This window comes from Eretmochelys imbricata, chromosome 2 (assembly GCF_965152235.1).
Source record: "Eretmochelys imbricata isolate rEreImb1 chromosome 2, rEreImb1.hap1, whole genome shotgun sequence".
Lineage (NCBI taxonomy): Eukaryota > Metazoa > Chordata > Testudines > Cheloniidae > Eretmochelys > Eretmochelys imbricata.
Genome location: NC_135573.1, coordinates 22,368,943 through 22,389,205, shown reverse-complemented (window position 1 = coordinate 22,389,205; position 20,263 = coordinate 22,368,943). Strand labels below are relative to the sequence as shown.

The following is a 20,263-nucleotide window of genomic DNA, read 5'->3' as shown; positions in this document are numbered from 1 at the left end:
CACTGTGGACCAGATTCTGCCACTCTCACTCATCCCAAGTACCTTACTCCATGAGTGTTCCCGCTGATTTAAAAGCCTAATGGTAATGATTTCCAGCCTCTGCGGAGTTACTTTGGATTTGAACTGGTGATCAAGTGGTTAAAAGACTCAGTAGCCCGTTACTAATTCCCTGAGACATCCAGTGCCTTGTTTTTCTAAGAGACTATTCTTGCAACAATGAAAAAGGACCACGAATAGAAAAGATCGTCGTGAAGGAAAGTGACAAGTGACAGCTGAACTGTGCGTGTGACTTTGAGAGTGTGACATAGCAGTTGTTTTCTTTGCTATCATTTTGCTCCAGTTTTGGAAACTTCAGTAAAGAAAATGGGCCAGTTCTACTCTTAGTTACTCTGGTGTAAATCCTGAGTCTTTCTGTTGACTTCAGTGGATTTATACAGCATTACACAGAACCCGAGGCAGTATTTCTCATAAATTGTACTTCATTTGTACCCTTGATTTGCTAATGAAAAATAGCTGATGATACATTACAAATACTCCAGTAATCAAGTTGTGTCAGATCCTCAGCTGGCGCAAGTTGGCATAGCTCTCTTGCAGTCAATGAAGCGATGCTGATTTATACCAGCTGAGGCTAGAGCTATGTAACTTTTGCTTAGGAGCTCTCAAGTTTTTGGTGTATAAAAAAAATCTGTTTTGCTTCTTCTGTTAATGATTAATGACTCTACAAAGATGATTAGAAACAATGCCATTGATAAGTTAGATTTTGCTCTGTGCCATTCATATTTATTCTAAAAAAGAAAAGAAAAGACATTGTTTAGTTCTTAAATAAAGGAGTTCACCTTCCACTGAACTCACTGCAGTTTGAAAAAAAGTGGATGACAACAAGATGAACTTGGAGTTTATGCATTGATATCTCTCCTGATTTGTCAGGTGTGTTTAATCAAATAGGAGCAGGAAATGCATTATTATTCTAAGCACATTGCTACACAAGAAAAACACTGCCCTTGGAATTGATTATATTGTTTGATTAATGGCTACAATAAAAAAATACAGGCTTAACCTACAAAACCCTTTAAGATCAAAGTAAAACCTCTTAAGAACACAAACTGTCCATGCAGCGATACATAGTTTTAAATTTGCAGAGGGCAAAACAGAAAGTTTAAGAGCAAACTTTATCTCCGTTCTCATTTGAGAGAGATACACAGAAAGTTTTGAGGGGGTTTTTTGTCAGAAATTTTTCCCTTACCATAAAATGACTCAAATCCTAAACATTTGCTGTTATAAACAGCAGGATTAGAGACAACCCACACTAAGTACTCAGCAGCTGCGGCCTGATCCAAAGCTCATTGTTAAAGTCTATGGAGAGACTCATTGCCTTCAGTGGTCTTTGGGTCAGGTCCTTGGTACACGAGGAGGAAGGGTAGTCATGTGGTTAAGACATAGGACTGGGAGATCTGAGTTCTTTTTCTGGATCTGCCACAGACTTCACCTGTGATGCTGGGGAAGTTATGGAGGCCTACATTGGAAGAATGTAAGAATGCTGAGTGTCTGCATATTTGGTGATCAACTTGGGACACTTGAAAATGAAGCATTGGAAATGCGGAGCACTCACAACTCCAACTGACTTCAGTGGGAACAGCAGGAAATCAAGCTCAAAATTAATGGATGCTTTTGAAAATGTAGATCTGTCACGGACCGTGGGGGAGTCAGGGCCCCGCACCCCCCCCCACTCCTGCAATTCACCGTGACTCTCAGCCAGCTAGTAAAACAGAAAATTTATTAGAAGACAGGAACACAGTCTAAAACAGAGCTTGTAGGTACAGAAAACAGGACCCCTCAGTCAAGTCCCTCCTGTGAAGAGCAGAGCCCAGACCCAAGTTCTGGGTCTCCCCCGGTCTCCCCAGCCAGCTCCAAACTGACACCCCTTCCTGTTGCCTCACCCAGCCACACCCCTGGCCCCTCCTCCAGCCTTTGTCCAGTTTCGGGGCAGAAGGCGTCACCTGGCCCTAACCCCCTCCTGGGCTCAGGTTATGAAGGGCAGCCGCTATCGTTTACGTGCTGGCCATCAAGTATCATCCCTCAGTGAAGTCACACCCATATTTCCCATCACCATCTAGTATTGGTGCAGTACCTCAGGGAAACGGGGCACGCCCCATGTTAGCAGATAACAGTAAACTAGTAAAACTGTCATGCAACATTACCAGGTTAATACTTCTTACTCCACCACAAGGTCTTCTTAACCCCTCTGTGTCTCAGTTTCCACAGCTATTAAACAGTGACAGCAAGAAATACCTCCACAGAGTGCTGTGATGCTTCCTTCATATTCGTAAAGCACCTTGAAATCCTCAGATGGAAAACATGGTATAAGTGAGGAGTATTAGTATGAGTGTCCCAACACTACAGTGACGGGCACTTCAGAAATGCAGGTAATGACTCCATAACAATGCTGACAGTAAAACCAGCCTTGCAGTCCTTATTCAAGAAAGTCTCCCATTGACACCCAGGAGTATGGACCGCACAGTCAGGCCCTTGTTAGTAGGGTGGTTGCCCTGCTCAAGTTCTGGTTCTGTAAGCCCTGTTTCAGGCATTTTTTTAAAGTTTGTATCCTTTGGGTTGAAATCTCTCTTGCTCGATCGCCATCCCTACTGTGAGATACAGGAATGACTCAAAGCCACATTAGACAGAGAGCATACCCTCTCCCTGCAGGACTTAACTTGTCAGAGAATCTGGAGTATTGCCCAACATTGAAATGTTGTGTGTCTGGTTTTTGCACCTACATAGTGCCCAATCCTGCTTTCCTTGTGTGACGGGTAGCAGATTTGGAGTGTGTGCACAGAAGGAATACAAGGGCAGGCCCACAGTCAGTAAGGGCTAGATTGTCACTGTCCTCACTTGGCGGTACAGGGGAGAAAGAGGGATCATTGTGCATCCTAGAGAAAGGAGGCTTCACTGCACTCCATGGACTACAAGGTTAAGCCTGATGTGTTCTGCCCCTGCCCTCTGCATGTGAGCTAGGCACAGCCAGACCCTTATATGGATTATGAGATCATTGACAGCTACTTTATGTAGGTTCAAAAAAATCCTCACGCTTCAAAGTATAAACCAATTGTTTGGGGGTTAGGAGGATTATTCCATAATTGTTCAGTACAGGGATTCTTTTGCCTTGAGAAGTGTCTGGTGCTGGCCATTGTAGGAGACCGGATGCTGAACTAGATGGATCTCTGTTCTGATCTGGTTTGGCAAGTCCCATGTTTGGCCCCTACTTTGCACAGGTGTTGACGACTGCACATGTTGTAAGACAGTAGAGAAAAGGGTTGCCAGATTTCTTCTGCATTAATAGCCCCAAATCACTTAAAAACTAGCCCAAAAGTAACCCAATATATTGATTGAAACAAAGTTTTTTTTTTTTTTATGAACACATTGGTCTATACATCAAATAACAAGCGAAAGCTTTCATTAGTTACCTAGTACAGATTTGATTTAAAAAAAAAAAAAAGCTACAAGCTCCAGTAGGGGTTCGTCCACAGAAGCAACAAAGCAATCAAGATGGCAATCAAATTCAAAATCAACCCCCCAACACTGGTAGGTGCTGGGGGTGTGTGTATGTACTGCAAGAGGGTATTTGGGAAGTGTTGGAGGGGGTATTTGGAGGTGCTGGAGGGGTGCGTGTGTACTGGGGAGGAGTACTGGGGGATGCTGGAGGGGTGTGTGTTTACTGGGAGGGAGTATTGGGGGGTGTGGGAGGGAGTATTTGGAGGTGCTGGAGGAGTGTGAGTGTACTGGGATGGAGTATTGGGGGGTACTGGAGGGGTGGGTGTGTACTGGGAGGGAGTATTGGGGCGTGCTGGAGCAGTGGGTGTGTACTGGGAGGGGTATATGGGAGGTGCTGGAGGGGTGTGTGTGTACTGGGAGGGAGTATTTGGGGTGTGTGGGATGGGGGTGTGTGTACTGGAAGGGGTATATGGGGGGTGCTGGAGGGGGTATATGGAGGTGCTGGACAGTGTACTGGGAGGGGTATTTGGGGGGCTGCGGGATGAGTGTGTGTGCATACTGGTAGGGGTATATAGGGGGTGCTGTGGTCTCACACTCGAGGTTGGGGGCAGTGCTGCACTCTATGTCACGGTGGCAGGGTGAGTGGCACAGGCCCAGGACGCAGCGCCAGCCTGTCAGTCAGCACCTTCCTCCAGGCCTCTCTCTTTTCCCAGGGCAGGGAGCCAGGGCCTGGGCTTGTCACCCCTCTTGGCCAGGCTCTGAGGCCCTGCAGTGGGGCAGGCGACCTGGCTGAGAGGCGCATGGCAGCTCTGCTTACCTGGCAGGGCAGGCTAGGGCGGGTGCGATCCATCAGCTGCAGATGCAGAGGAGGGATCAATCAGGGTGTGGAGAGAGCTCGGCATCCAGAACACGAAGGGAGGACCGGGGGTACATGGGCTACTTGTGTTTTGAATGCCAGTTGTGATATTTTTTGAGCAGTTGTGGGATGCGGTATTTTGGAAATTCCACAACCCCTGACTGCTCAAAAAAATACTGCAACTGGCATTCACAAGTAGCCTAATTCCAAGGGGAAAATGCGGACTTGGCAGGCCCTTGGTGGAAAGTTTAGGAGCTGAAGGGTGGAGCCTGTATTCATCTCCATTTCCTCTTTTGTAAGTTTCCTCAGATTCCTAGAAGAAAAGAGCTGGCAAAAACCACAAGTAGCAAAATCACATCACAGTTTGCTTTATAGGGAACAATTCTCTGTTGTAGCATTAAAACTAGACACTTGAAATGTAATTTCCCCCTCTGATTCAACTACTTTCCATTAGCCCATCAGTTCCTCATACTTGTCTGCACTCCTGTAAAGGCTTTGATACAATGAGAACAGTGTTACGTTTTGGACGTCCATTCCCTAGATGCTGATCACCAACTGCCATGAAAACCCCTCACTGTCTCAACAGTCTGTGGTGACTGGTCTGAGAGTCCAGGACATCTTCGCTATCAGATGGTAATTCTGTCCCTTCAAAAATGTAAACTCAGTGGCAAATCCCCACAAGATGCCACCAGCAATTGAACTGTTTAACCAAATGATGGAGTGAAAGTTTGCTCCTTTTGGAAAGTTTTCTTTTCTGTTACTGGTTTTCTGTCATCTGTTTCCCAGCAGGGTTGTGTTGTTTTAGTTTTAGTTTTTGAAAGGGGAGGACAGTAGTGGTTTATTTCTTGCTCCCTGCATATATATCTTCTCTTCTGGATCCACTGTCCTCATTGTGTTACCCCTGTTTTTCCAGCTTTACAGGAGTTCCCATGGTTTAGCAGCTTCATAGCTAACCTCTATGTCTGTCTTCATTGTAAACCCTGATATAGAGAGAGGACTGGAAGCTTCCCCTTCTCCTCTCCAAAAAGAAGAAACAAGTATATGACTTTTGGGCTTCCTGTACCCCTCTCTTCATTTCCTTCCTCTCTTCTAGGGTTGCCAACTCTGACTGAGGCTATTCCGGGAGATATTTTTCCCCAACATGACATCATCTCATTTTAAAAAAATATCCTATTAAAATCTCCTGGATTGCTTTCAACAGTTACCAGGAGATCAGTGCTGATTCCAGGAGATTCCAGGCCAGTCCTGGAGGGTTGGCAACCCTTCTCTTGTTCCTTAAGGGAGGAGATAGACGAGAAAAATCTTAGAGAGACTTTGACCCACTTTCCTCCAGTCACCAGGACAGTGGTCAGCTCTGGGGATTCAAATCTCCATCTCACCAACACTTGAAAGAGTTCAAAGTCAAGGATTGGGGTTTTGTTCCTCTCTAGCTTGTGATGTGGAACATTAAATATAGACTAATTTCTTCCCTACCTTCCTATATAACCTGTTCATTTTTAAAAGCCCTTGTTTTAGCATTAACTGATGGCAGAAAGGTTTTCCCTGTTACTAGATGAATATTGTAGCAAATCCATGGCTATGTAGCACCACATGGCTACTCAGAACTTTGTGGTGAGTCGGGGGGCATAGAACTCAAATCCTCCTATTCCTAAAGCCCCTGCCACCTGAACTAAAGAGAAATTATCTTAGTATCCTGGGCTATAATACACTGTTGAGGAGTCCTATTTCTGTCAAGTAGAGGGCAGTGGTATAAATACATTAGCAACTTTGTTGTGACATGGTTCCCCTGAGACTTCAGCATTTCTATCTGTCTTCCAAAACACGTTATATTCCGTGAAATCCTGAGGCTCTTGCCCAGTTTTTACTCCAATTGCTTGAGTAAAATCTGAGTAAGGACCTCAAGGTGGGGCCATTGGGCAATATAGTATGTACTCTGGTATTTTACACCAAATTACATTCCATTCTGCAGCAGTATGCACATATATATCTGAGAATTCAGGACCTTTTGCACACAGCACCCTGGAGATGACTGCCTCCTTTGGTTGCTTCACTGGCAGAAGATTGGGGCAGTTGCTAGTACTTTCCATATACATCGTACCCAGCAATTTTGGCCCTTTGGGCCAGAGTAACACAAGATTCCTTTACAGGAGGTTGGAATAGGGGACACACAGAAGAGCAAGACATCCATGGTCAAAGAGTTTGTGTGGGAGTTTCCCCTTCAAAGTCCATGTGTCAGTCTCAGGATCATAGCAGTCCAATGAATCAGAGTCTTGGATTGTATTGTCTGCAGTGAGACAGCGCCCCCCGGTTACATATAGCTTGTTTTTTATCACAGCAGCCCCGTGATGCATCCGTCTGTCCTTCATGTCTGCACACTTAACAAACTTGTTGGCCTTAGTATCGTAGGCGATTATTCTCCGGGTGTACCCTAGACACAAATCAGGGAATGGAAGAGGTGAGTGGTAGTTAAAATCTAAATCCAACAGAAGGGATAACAACATATTTCCTGCTCGTCTCCAAGACCCTTATCAATCTCGTAATTATATGGTTTGTTAATTTTGCAGGACTATGGGCCTCACTAGGCACATCTAATTTACCAGGGGAGTGCTAATATGTCACATTCATGATGTATGTCTAGCTATCCAAATTCTCCTTTCACCACAGTATCTGAGCACTTGGGAATGCTATAAAATCCCCTGATATATGCAGATAGAATGTAGGATTAGCTGTACCGGATCAGACTGTAGTTCTGTCAAGCACAGTTTGTGCTTCCAGTTTTCTGCCTCTATTTTTCAAACCCCAGTGTATTTCTGCTAGCTGGACATACGAACTTTCACCCCCGTGCTGGTCTCAGAAATATACAGACAACTCCCATTGGCATCAATGGCAAAATAAGGCCATGTCTCCCCGTTCTGAGAGCCATACTGTGCCCTGTATTAATGATTCATTCATACAGGAGTGGAAACATCATAACTTTTCACTTGTGGACTTCCCACCAGATCATTCCCTCGCATGAGGAGGGGGAGAGGTTTGCCTCCCTAGAACAGGTACCTGAAGTGATGAAAATTCCTAAAATCTTTATCTGACAGCTTTGTCTAATTGCCTTGAGTGTTACTCAAAATTTAGAGATAGCCCAAAACCAGCAGCTCAGGTATGAGCATTTTGGAATTTCGAGAGGCAGGTGTGGGGATTGTATTCCAACTCAGATCCCTGGATCTGACCACACCTCTAACAGCTTTGGTTTTGGGTCAGATGTAGCACTGCAAGAAATCTGTTTTCCAGTTCCAGCTCAGTGTGGCCCAGATTTTGCAAGAGCAGCTCATCTCACAAGTTTCCAGATATTTGGAGCTGGTCTCATGAGCTTTTGGCCCTATTGGATCAGAACCTGAAGCCTACCCCTAATTCTGTCTCAAAGCCTGATCCAGGGCCCACTAGTAGATACTGCCAATAGAAGTTAAAAGTGGTGGGCAAGGGAAAAATGTAGGCTTCTAACAAAAAAGGGGGCTTGTCTATGAGGTGCACTAGTCTATGCTAGAGAGGTGTAAATTCTAGTGTGCCCTAGCATGGTGCACACTGCCAGGGCCTTGTGGGCCTTGCTGGCGTACATGAAAAGTTCTCTAGTGCATGTTAATGAAATACTGTTTCAAACAGCACTACAGTAACATGCAGCAGGGGATTTTTAGTGTATGCCAGCAGGTTCCATGAAGGCCAATTAGTGCACAACACACTAGGGTGCACTAAAATTTGCATCCCTCTTGTGAGGACTAACACGCCATGAAGACAAGCCCCAAGACTCTTGTTGTTCAGCCAACATGTTCTCCCTTTTTTCATTCTGAGTTGTTTTTCAAGAAAACCTTGAAATGTGGTGAATGCTGTTTTTAAAAAAAACATTGTTTTGTTTTGTAATTTCAGCTGTTGCTAGCTAAACCAGAAAAATTGGGCCAATCGATTGGTGTAATTGCTGGTAAATGACAACTTATCTGCCGTAAATCTCTCTGCTTTAAAGAAGAATGGAATATGTTTAATGTTAACTTGGATTTTTGTGGGTTTTGTTAAATAAATAATTTTTAAACACAGTTTAGGCCTTAAGCTCATCAGCAGAATACTTGGGTCCACACAAGCGTATCAGATAAATACATTTGAAGGTAAGAGTTGAAAATCCTTTTCACCTACTTCTTTGCTGTGGTCTGATATACTTTGCTTCCCCTGGGACCTAATCCTGAAGGGTTTACTCAGGCTCAGGAGTCTTCCCCCTCCTTTGAGTAGTAGCTTTCTTTGTGAATAGTCCCAATAGCTTCAAGGAAGGGAAGTCTGGTCTAGTGGTTAGAGTGCCGACTTGGGAGTCCTTGGTTCAAATCCCTGCTCCATGCCGAACTTTCTGTTTGATCTTGGACAAGTCCGTTAGGCCATGCTTAGCCTACAAACTTCTGCTGGCATAGTTATTCATAGACTCCAAGGTCAGAAAGGAACAGTGTGATATGTAGTCTGAGTTGTATAACACAGGCCATAGAACGTCCCCAAAATAATTCCTAGAGCAGATCTTTTAGAAAAACATCCAATCTTGATTTTAAAATGGTCAGTGATGGAGAATCCATCATTGGTAAATTGTTCCAATGGTTAATTACTCTGACTGTGTACCTTATTCGCAGTCTGAATTGGTCTAGCTTCAACTTCCATTCGTTGGATTGTGTTTATATGTTTCTCTGCCAAACTGAAGAGCCCATTATCAAATATTTGTTCCCTGGGTAGGTACTTATGAACTGTGATAAAGTCACCCCTTCACTTTCTCTGTGTGGGTGAGGGTGTGATTTGTGACCGGAGTAGCTGAGCTGGCAGAAGCTCTTAGAATAGATGCAGTTATACTGGCAAAACGGCGTTTTTACAGTGATACCCTATTTCGCTCATGGTGGCTGGTTTTACTGTACTGGCCCAGAGTGCAACTTTGCTAGTATAGCTGTGCCATAGTAGGAGCACTAGTATACTGGTATTCCTCGACTGGTAAAGGAGTCATCGAGCTTGCCTGCAGGGGAGATCCTGAAATGTTAATCTGAATTAACTAAATGTGTTAATTTAAAGTGAATTAATTAATATGCATTAAAACCCTGGTGAATACCCTCATTCAGAATTAAAGTGGCCTTAATGTGGTTTTGTTTATGGTGAATTAAGCGATACTGAATCAAGGCCACTTTAATTCTGAATGCGGGTGTTCATGCAGGGTTTTAATGCAGTTTAACTAAACCACTGTAAATTCACACATTTAGTTCAATCAGATTAATTCTCTTGGCTGTCCCCATGTAGTCAAGCCCCTACTGTAGACATGAATAGCACTCTGCTCCACAAGCAGTCCCACTGAAACCCATGGAGTGAAGTGCAGTGCTGCTGCTCAACAAGAGCAAATGTGGCAAAATCAGTTTTTTTCTGTAAAACACCATGGAGCTAAATTCTCACTTCCCCCTGAGAAGCAGTACACAGATGCATCAGCTCAGGACCAAAACATGGAAGGAACTGTGATGCTCTCATATCAGGTTCCTGGGCTGGTTCCCTCCTTACTCTAGAACAGTGGTTCTCAAAGCCGGTCCGCCGCTTGTTCCGGGACAGCCCCTGCCGGGCCGGACTGGTTTGTTTACCTGCCGCATCCGCAGGTTAGGCCAATCGCGGCTCCCACTGGCCTAACTCCCACCGCTAGGCCAATGGGGGCTGTGGGAAGGGCGGCCAGCAGTGGACCAGCTTTGAGAACCACTGCTCTAGAAGAGAATTAATCTGCATTAGCCCTTTACCAGATGGAGATTAATTCCCACATAGGCTGGCTTTCTCTGTTGCGTGGGGAGTTAGAGTTCAGGCTCTGGACATTAGCTACCTCTCTCTGCCTGCTGACCTCCCATCTGAGAGGGGAGATGGTAGCAGCCCGCAAGCCTGCTGTGACCAATGGTATAGTACACTGCACATGGGCAGTAGGGGGAGTTGTTTGTCCCCCTTCATCCCGTGTGGGCCGCAAAGGTAAGTGACAACATTGCCTCATTTTACTATCCCTTCACATAAAGGAAATTGCCTCAGCAAGTTGATTGCCTCAGAATGTATTAAAGATGTAAAGAAACCGTTGGTAAGTAAGTATGTCAAATTCCATGGGAGTTAGTCTTGTGCAGCTGACATGAATGACCTAGTATAACTGCTTACCTCCAACAATGATGATACGGTCTCCAATCAGTACTGCTGGTGCACAAACATTCTTCACCATTCTGGTCTCCATTCTAAACCACATGTTCCTGGATATGTGGTAAACCTGAAAAGTACATAAAGATACACACTGTAAATTATGCAGCATTTCAGCAGACAATCACACCTACAGAAATGGCTACTTGCTTGTTTGTTGATTCGTTAACATGCACGAAAACTATGTACTGCATTGAGCTGCTGAAAAATGGAGAACATTTCCCCACAAATTATTTGCTAATCTGTCCCCTCTGAAAAAAATTCAGTCCTAGTTGCACATAGATCTGATGACAGCCATCCAATTGACCCAGCTGTTGTATTCACATCTCTGATTGGTGTGGGCCAGCTTAGCACAGAGAATTGATAATGGAACCTTGACCTGTTGGGAGCCAAGCCACATTTAGGCCTGACAGAAGCCTGCTGTGGATTTTAAGAGTCTGTTCTGATAACACGTAACAGCCTAAGCATAAGTAGAACTGTGTATGTATAAGAAACCACAGAGTATTCATGCTGGAAAAACAAGAAAACTCAAGTAACTAAAAAAACTAGAACAAACTGGTTTGAACTAACAGTTTGAACCCGTACTGATGCGGGAGGAGAGTTAACATGAAAATGAGAAACTAATACATATGTATAAGAAAATATAACAAAATTATAAATTTTGTTTAACAAAGGGAGGTTGAAGTTGTATTGTCCAGTGTTGGAGGCGACTGTGATGAGATCATTCGGATAAGCTTCCCACTTGTGAGTAATTGATCACTATTTGCTGAGTTGTGCCTTAATAAATATTTGTTAGACCCATCTGCTCAGTAAGTGAACCTTCATCCAACATGACTTATTCATCTCTGTGTCACCAGTTCAAATGTGGCTCTTGTTGTTAGTGACTGAGAGTTATTGCCAGAAGCTGGCTGTTCAGAGGCCTATGTTTGGAGTGTCAAATGTGTCAACCACATCTACTAAGTGATTGTCTCGGGACATCTCCCACCTGCATCTAACTTCCACTGATAATTGAATTACATCCCTGTGGTAAGTACAGAGTTGATTATGTGCTGTTGCCGTCTTGATCAACAGGGATTGAACCAGGGACCTCTAGGATTATAGAACCAGGATCTGTAGCTGAAAGCTGTAACAGACTCTGTGCCTGACCCACAGAGGATCTGAGAGGGACACATAGAGTGGGATACATGCTTCCTGTGAGTAGAGGAATCTCTTCCTCTGAGCATCTGAGGTCCACCCTCAGCAAGTTTGCAGATGACACTAAACTGGGAGGAGTGGTAGATATGCTGGAGCATAGGGACAGGATACAGAGGGACCTAGACAAATTAGAAGATTGGGCCAAAAGAAATCTGATGAGGTTCAACAAAGACAAGTGCAGAGTCCTGCACTTAGAATGGAAGAATCCCATGCACTGCTAAGACTAGGGACCGAATGGATAGGTAGCAGTTCTGCAGAAAAGGACCTAGGGGTACAGTGGACGAGAAGCTGGATATGAGTCAACAGTGTGCCCTTGTTGCCAAGAAGGCTAATGGCATTTTGGGCTGTATAAGTAGGGGCATTGCCAGCAGATCGAGGGATGTGATCGTTCCTCTCTATTCAACATTGGTGAGGCCTCATCTGGAGTACTGTGTCCAGTTTTGGGCCCCACTCTACAAGAAGGATGTGGAAAAATAGGAAAGTGTCCAGCGGAGGGCAACAAAAATGATTAGGGGACTGGAACACATGACTTATGAGGAGAGGCTGAGGGAACTGGGATTGTTTAGTCTGCAGAAGAGAAGAATGAGGGGGGATAGGATAGCTGCTTTCAACTACCTGAAAGAGGGTTCCAAAGAGGATGGCTCTAGACTGTTCTCAGTGGTAGCAGATGACAGAACAAAGAGTAATGGTCTCAAGTTGCAGTGAGGGAGGTTTAGGTTGGATATCAGGAAAAATTTTTTCACTAGGAGGGTGGTGAAGCACTGGAATGCATTACCTAGGGAGGTGGTGGAATCTCCTTCCTTTGAGGTTTTTAAGGTCAGGCTTGACAAAGCCCTGTCTGGGATGATTTAGTTGGGGATTGGCCCTGCTTTGAGCAGGGGGTTGGACTAGATGACCTCCTGAGATCCCTTCCAATCCTGATATTCTATGATGGTTTAAATCTTGGACAAGCCCTCACTAGGCAACCTCTACCACCTTGGTTGACACTATGGGTTGAACCAGGCACCTGCAGAATTAAAAGCATAAGTCTTTACAGCTTGAGCTAAACAGCTAGGCTCTCTCTGAGAGCTGTAACAGACTCATATCCTCTGTGGACTGGGCACATTGAGGGACCCAAAAAACACACTGACCAGGTGGTTACACTTGCCAGGAAAAACAATATTAACACGTGACTAACACATTAAATATGAAAGTATTTAATGTATTTTTGCCTCCTTTTAAAACAGTTTTACAGCTGGCAGTGAGGTGGAGAGCCAGTGTTAAGTGACCAACTGGAAACCACAGACCCTCAGTAGGGAGTGCATGGGCCATTGGGAACCACTGGCTTGTGTGAGATGAAATAGCAGTTTCAATCCTGGTCCTAGTGATTAGGAATCCATATCACAGTAACCACCATCACAACTAGTGTCTTTGCTGTTACTGTCTGAGGAGAGACAAAGGACTGAGACCCAGATTCAGCCAGGAACTTAAGCACGCACCTAATAGTGAGCACTGACTTCAATGGGAATACTCACATATAAAGTTAGCCATGTGGTTAAGTTCCTGGAGTCAGGGCCTGAGTGGGCATCAGTTTGCAAGACTGTCAATATGACACCTTTCACAAGCACTAACATCACATAGAGCCGACCCTGAGATCTTTACTCAGTTTTACTCAATCAGGCAAACTCTCATTGAAACCAGTGGGAATCTGCCTGAGAAAGGACTGAGTAAAACCTCAGAAGGGCCTCAGGGTTTGGGCCTTAACAATAATAAAGGCTACTTGTGGAAATATAAAAGCATTTGAACAGCATTTCCTACATACTGGACTACCCTGAATGAGCATTTGCAACTTAGCATGTGTATCTTGCCTTCGACTACATGAGACTCATTGCAAATTCAGTTCTATATTGGGCTTTGATTTCACTAGCTGGGCTTGGGTGTCAGTCACTGAATACCCTGGAGGAAATGCACATAAGATGAGCCGGAGTGACAATTACCTGTATTAGACGGACAGGGTTTTGCATAATGTCTTCCCCTCCAAAGAGATAAATTCTTTGGTCTTTAGCTGCAACAGCAGGGTGAAGGACAGCAACGGGCATGTTTGCCATGTTCTCCCAGATGTTATAAATGCTGTCATACCTCTCCATGGAATTCAGAATTTCCTGTTTCTCTCCAATTCCTCCAATTGAGAAAATGTAGTTCTTATAGGCTATGCTCCTGTGAGAATAGCGTGGAACCAGCATGTGTTCAACTAATCTCCACTGATTTAGCTTGAGGGAAAAAATATAAACATTATCACTGACTAGACTTTTCTCACAGCTAACGGGCATCCCTCCTAGCACATAGATATTGCTATGCAAGCTCACTGCAGAGGCTTTGTAAAGGCGCACAGGATGCTTGGCGAGGCTCAGCCACTGGTTGGTCCTCTCGTCATACAGCAGGACGTCCCTGGTTGTCGTCTGGTTGTCCTTCCTGCCACCAACGATTATGAGGAACTCTTGGTACGAATATCTGCGAGGAACGTGCCACATGGGTTTGATGTCAGGAGTGCTAGTGCTATATAATGAGAACATCTGTCTCCTCGCTGATTCCAGGATGCTTCTACAAGCGGGTGACGACTGAATGAGGGAATTATTGGCAATGAAGTGGAAAAGGAAGGTTGGGTGGACATACTGAAGCCGGACCTTCTTGAACAAATCTTGGATATAGCCCTGTCGTGCCTGGAGATCGTGCCGGATCCAGACCATCAGTGTCTCAAACACTTGTTCCTCCTCACCACAGAGCTCATCGTCCCCAAGGTAATCGATCAACTCCAGTGCACAAAGCTCCTTCAGGTCTTCAGAAGAGGCTACTTCAGGAAAGTATTTGAGAGCCATCTCCTTGGCTTTCTTATTGAGATTCTGGCAGTTCAAGATTTCAGAGAGCCTTAACATGCTCAGGCAATTCTCAGGAGTCAGCTGGTCCTGGAGGTACAAGGAGCAGGCCTGGAACAATTTAATGTACTGTAACATGGAAGTGGCCTCCATTAGGTACAAGACGTTCTCGGGTGTTATAAGAATCTCTCCTGTGTAAACATAAAGGACAATCTGATACAAAATATTGGAGTCAATGCCTTTCAAGTTGACTTTTGCCTGGCAACTCTCTTTAAAGTTGTTACAGAACATTGCCTTGAAGTAAGGACTGCTTGCAGCCAGCACATTCCTGTGGCAAGGGATTTCAAACTCGCTAGTGCAGAGAGTAACATCAGTCAACATCCCATTTTGCCTTAAAACGTTGAGCTGCCTCAGTAGTTCGGAGGAGAAGTCCTGGTCTTTGAAGAGAAGGTCCTTTGCAGATTCTTCCTCCATAGCGAAATGTGTGAGAGAGGAATATTGGGCTTGGCAGGGAAAACAAGTTCTTAGCAGCTTTTATTGAAATGCTCAGCTCCAAAGGGGCCAGGGATCAGAACTTTGATGGTTACTCTAAATATTCTAACTCTGTTTGTGCACAGAAATAAGAACAGTGGTTAAGTGCAGTGGGAAAGGAGGTCACTCAGCATCTGCTTGTTTGTTTTTTAAAGGTATCAGATGTGAAGTAGGAATCTTCTGTTAGCCTGACACAAAGCATAAGCACTAAAATTATCTTGCTGACTTGAGGCTAAAGCGAAAAGCCCTGAGCAAATTGTATGTTCATTTTAAACATGTTTAATAAATGTGCTTAGCCTTCACTATTTTTAAAGTATTTTTCTTCACTATTTTTAAAGTATTCGCAATTTAGTAACTTATGTCTCTTTTCCTTAGAGTTAGTCATTACTGAAGAATATAAATCTGGCAGAGCTAAACTCTGAAAAGGGCAAACTAAACTCTAGAGACTGGGGATCTGCACTGAAATGGTTATTTATTAACTCTGCTTAGTTGTTGTTTTTTATATTAATCAGACACACGACTAAACAATGTACCAGGCAGAACAATAAGATGGCTATCTATCTTCATGACAATCTGACTGCTCAATCTGCGGTGAAATCACATGGTAGAAATGTTTACCTTATGTTGTCCTTCACTGTATTCACTCACTTTGTGTCCTTTAGTCTCTGCTGAGATTTTCCATAGCTAGTATTGTACATGAGTAAAACTATATACCCGCAAGATGTTTCTTTCTGTTGGTAAGTGATTCATGGAGGGTCATTTCTGGATTTGTTTATTCTGAAGGCACTTTCGCTGCTTTCCGGAGCTTTGTGAAAGAACCACCAGGCAATGAGGTGTTGTATACATTCCAGGGCTAAGAATAGTCACATATGGACTTCTCACTGTTATCACATGTGACTTTCCCCTTGCCTTTTGCAAGGAGCTGAACATTACTGAGCATGCCCAAGGGGTATTTTCCTGGCCAGTGTTTACATATAACAAATAGACTCTGAAACCAAGGTACACTTATAAAAGTTCTGGCTGTCCATTTGGAAACAACCAGAAGGCCCTGTCCTGAAGTGCCTGGGAATTCTAGAAGCCTGTAAACAGTCTGAAATGCCTAGCACTAGGTATGCACTTTCATCCTGAAGGAGGGTAAAACAGAGGTATCAAGAGTTTCTGACGGGACAATATTTTCATTTTAAGGAATAGGGGAAAGACCCTCTAATCTATCTGCTGAGATTTGGGACTGAGCGCGGGAGAAGCCGGTAGCACTGGGTGTTTTGCTCTAATGCTCCCATTGTAGCGAACCACCCATTTTCTATAAGCCAGAACTCTGAGATAAGCAGCTGTTATCTCTCCCTGCTCAGAATGTAGGTGAGTGTCCAGGTGACTTGTCTAACTGGAGTTCGGACTGTCAAGGTTTGCTGTCTCAGAAGTTTCTGATTCTGATGCTGCATGTACTTAACAGAGCACTGAAAGTAACATGTAGCGGCTCTATAGTACCTTTGGCACTGGGGCCTCCATTATCTTTAGAAACCTTAATTAATTAAGCCGCACAATACTCCTTGAAGAAGGTAAATATTCCAGATGGGGAAACTGAGTCTCAGAGAGGTGAAGTGACTTGCTGAAGTTCACACAGCAAATCAGTGTCAGAACTGGGAATGTAACCCAGGAGCCCTAACTCCCAGTCTCTTGCTGTGACCACTTGTTAGTTTCCCCCCTCCCACACACACACCTTTTTTTTGAGGGCATTGTATCCTAAAGCTGTTTTTTACCCGTACAATGTCAAACTAGCTTGTTGGCTGTCCAGAAAAACAAGACTCCTTTTCATGTTCTGATGGCGAAGCCATATGTAGGATTGAGTGCAGTGGTCAGAAATTCCTTATGTCTGCATGCAGTTAGACCGAGACAGACACCAGTGAAAGGCCTCTGGTGCCTCTGCTCAATGGGCCCATTGCCCGACCTGCTCTCACACCATTGTCTTCACCACAGCAGATCACAGTGCTCTGGTGCAATCCGTTCCTGTACAAATGGAGGCTTCATGCTACAGGCTGTGCCCCATGTGGCAGTTTCCAACTAAGTATTTACATGACATAAAAGCATGCTAAAGTAACTGAGGGCTAGACGGTGCCCTCAAGGCATAGCCCTGTGCTGGGGCAGTGCGGAGCTGGGGACAGATGCAGGGTGAGCACTGGGAAGCATCCTGAAGCTCCCTGGTTACACAGAGAGGAGCATAGTCGGTGACACCCCTTTAAATAATCTTATTTTATGCAGCCAACCAGTCAAATCCATTGGTCAGTGTAGATGGGGTGAGTAGGTAGAACAATAGCCCTGTCTACTCCTCTCTCCCCCCCCCCCCCCGCCCACTTTCAGGTGAGTTGCTCCTAAGCACCATAATTAGTAGCCTCTGCACTCCCGGGGGCGTGCAAGGTGGGTTGGGGGAAGCTGCATTACTGCCTCCCATATTGCTGCCTACAGGGCTGGCCATGGTCATGCCCTAAATAGTTACAGTGCAATTCAAAAACCAAAATGAAAGGTTCTGCCCCTCATCCAGGGAACATTAACTACCCAATTGAAAGCCACCAAATCTGAGAAGATAAGCCACAAAGCAGCTGCGTGTGTCTGTGTTATTTCTGCTAGGGTGGTTCTTTCTGCTGATTGCTTTGGCTTGGTGTCTATCTGCATGAGCACTAGCTCTTTCGGGTTTGTTTGCTTGTTTAGTTTTTCTGGCCGTTTCCTGGCAACGGCTGAGGATTTATTTTTTAACCCTTAAAGAAACTACCACGGCCGTTCAACCCAGGGTGGACTTTACTTATGTTGAGGTTTTATGCGGGGGGGGATGGGTGGTTAGATGGGTGGGATTTTTGCTGTTCCTGCGCTTCTGGATACTGGTGTATGTTTGAAAAAACTTTTATAAGATCAAATCTTGAGGTCCTTACTTGTGCAAGATCCCTCTGACCTCAGAATCTGGCCTGCATAGTTTAAATATCCTATTTCTCTGTTTGACTGAGGCACCGTGCTAATTCCTCACAAAGGGTTTCTGCTAATTCTGGCCATGACTCTGGGGAAATGAAGATACTGCGGCCTGTCTTTGATGACCTCTTCCCTTCACATGAAGGGGGGTTACTGTTTCAGAGACGATTCTCCCACCAACAGTGCACCTCAGAGTGCCATGTGCCTCAGCCAGAGAGTTGCCAGTGAGTTTGCTTGAATTAGATCATAGTCCTAGCTATTGCAGCTTGAAAGGATGCAGAGCAGAGCCTGCAGCTGAACTAGCAGCAATTGCTTGGACTGGGGTTTCCTGTTAGGAAAGTGAAGAAAAGATTTTTCATGAAGCATTTTAGAAAAAAAAAAGCAGATTTCTATCTCTGGTGCTTATATGTCCTTTGGTACCTTGGCACCTCACAATCTATTCACAACACTCTTGTGAGGTAGCAAAGTGCTATTACCCCATTTTACAGATGGGGAACTGAGGCACAGAGAGACTAAGTGACTTGACAAAGGTCACACAGGAAGTTTGTGGCAGAACAGGGATTTGAACCAGGGTTTTGTCACTCCAAGGCTAGTGCCCTCACTACGGGACCATTGTAACAAAAGCATCAGAAGCCTCTTGTTTATAGGTCTGGATGGTGTGTGCAGGACATACTGGTATCAGTGTAACCCCTCCATTTGTGCCCGAGGAAGTCATCCCCTTCTTTTACACCACTGCTGAAGGAGATGAAGTGATCATTGTTATCATTCCCTGAGGAGTGTAATTGAAATAAGATACAAAACAGCATGTTAGCAGAGAGGTGCAAAAGAAAGTTAATCTGTATGCCGAACAGTTTGGTCTACTGGGTTAATTTGTTATTATTTGCGCTGCAGCAGTGCTTGCAAGCCCCCAGATGAGCTCAGGGCTCCATTGTGCTAGGTACTGTACGGACGCAAAGTGACAGACAGTCCCTTTTCTGGAGATCTTAGAATCTGAACCAGACAGGGTTCAGGGTGGCAGGGTGGGAGACAGGAAGTGTTAGCTCCACTTTACAGTCTTATTTAATATCTCTAGTAAGGATCTGGGAGAGGTGATAAATAGCAAGTGGAATGGTCTTTAGAACAAAAAGAAAGAAACAGGCAGATGACAGTAAGAGTCAGACATGGTCCAGTGTTGGGCTGAGTGGGAGGAGGGCTTTGCTGGGTCCTCATGCATCCATTCAGGAGCTGGCTAGGCTTGCTGCCTAGGTCCTTCGGCTCAGGGCAGGGGAAATGGCCAACCTGCCTTAAGGTGCTGCACAACCCCAAGGGAGTGTGGTCTGCCAACATGGGGTTATAAGCTGGGGCAGAGAAAGATGGAAGCAGTAAGAAAGGTGAACGTATTGGGAAATCTCATGAGAGACAGTCTAATGTCCACAGAGGATCAATAAAACTGCACGAACAGTGACTTGCAGTAACTTCTTAAAGACCCCGTGACAGCCTGGCACATATTAATCAAGTAACTGACATACAGGAGCAAACAAAGGCTAATCACATCTATCTCTGTGCTCATCTCCATAGTTCCTAAGCCTCTAACCTAACAAGCAGAGGCAGCATTAGGCCTGTGAGAGAGCCAAAATAGGTCTCCATGACTGTAATAGAATGTTAAATTGTATTATACGTTCATCCACTAGGTGGCGCAGTGTGTAACACCTCTTCTGACAGCCATGCCTGGCAGTGCATTAAAGCAGCAGTTCTCAAACTGTGGGTCGGGACCCTGTTTTAATGGGGTCGCCAGGGCTGGTATTAGACTTGCTGAAGCCCAAGCCCCACTATCCGGGGCCAAAGCTCAAACCCCACCGCTGGGGGCCGGGGCCAAAGCCCAAAGCCCATGGGCTGGGCCAAAGCTCTTGGGCTTTGGCCCCCCTGCCTGTGGTGCTGGGGCTCAGGCTTGGGCTTTGGACCCCCGCCCAGGGCGGCAGGGCTTGGGTTTTGGCTTTGTCCACCCCCATCTGGAGTGGCAGGGCTCGAGCGGTCTCAGGCTTCGGTCCTCGCTCCTGAGGTTGTGTAATAGTTTGAAGTTTGAGAACCACTGCATTAAAGGATCTCATGGAAAACACATTTCTATCTATCTCTCTCAGTCCATATCTGGTACAAGAATCTGACCTGCAACCCACCGTGTACATTAAGTAGATGACAA

The 20,263-nt window shown here is 45.0% G+C and overlaps 1 protein-coding gene across 1 annotated transcript; it reads right to left on the bottom strand.

Annotated features, from left to right (window-relative positions):
* Positions 1-6,486: 6,486 nt before the first annotated feature.
* KLHL38 (kelch like family member 38) lies at positions 6,487-15,075 on the bottom strand. The gene is made up of 3 exons (XM_077808836.1): positions 13,726-15,075; positions 10,520-10,625; positions 6,487-6,773 (listed from the first exon to the last, which is right to left on the bottom strand). Exons 1-3 carry the CDS (start codon positions 15,073-15,075, stop codon positions 6,487-6,489), a joined length of 1,743 nt encoding a protein of 580 aa, XP_077664962.1.
* Positions 15,076-20,263: the final 5,188 nt, after the last annotated feature.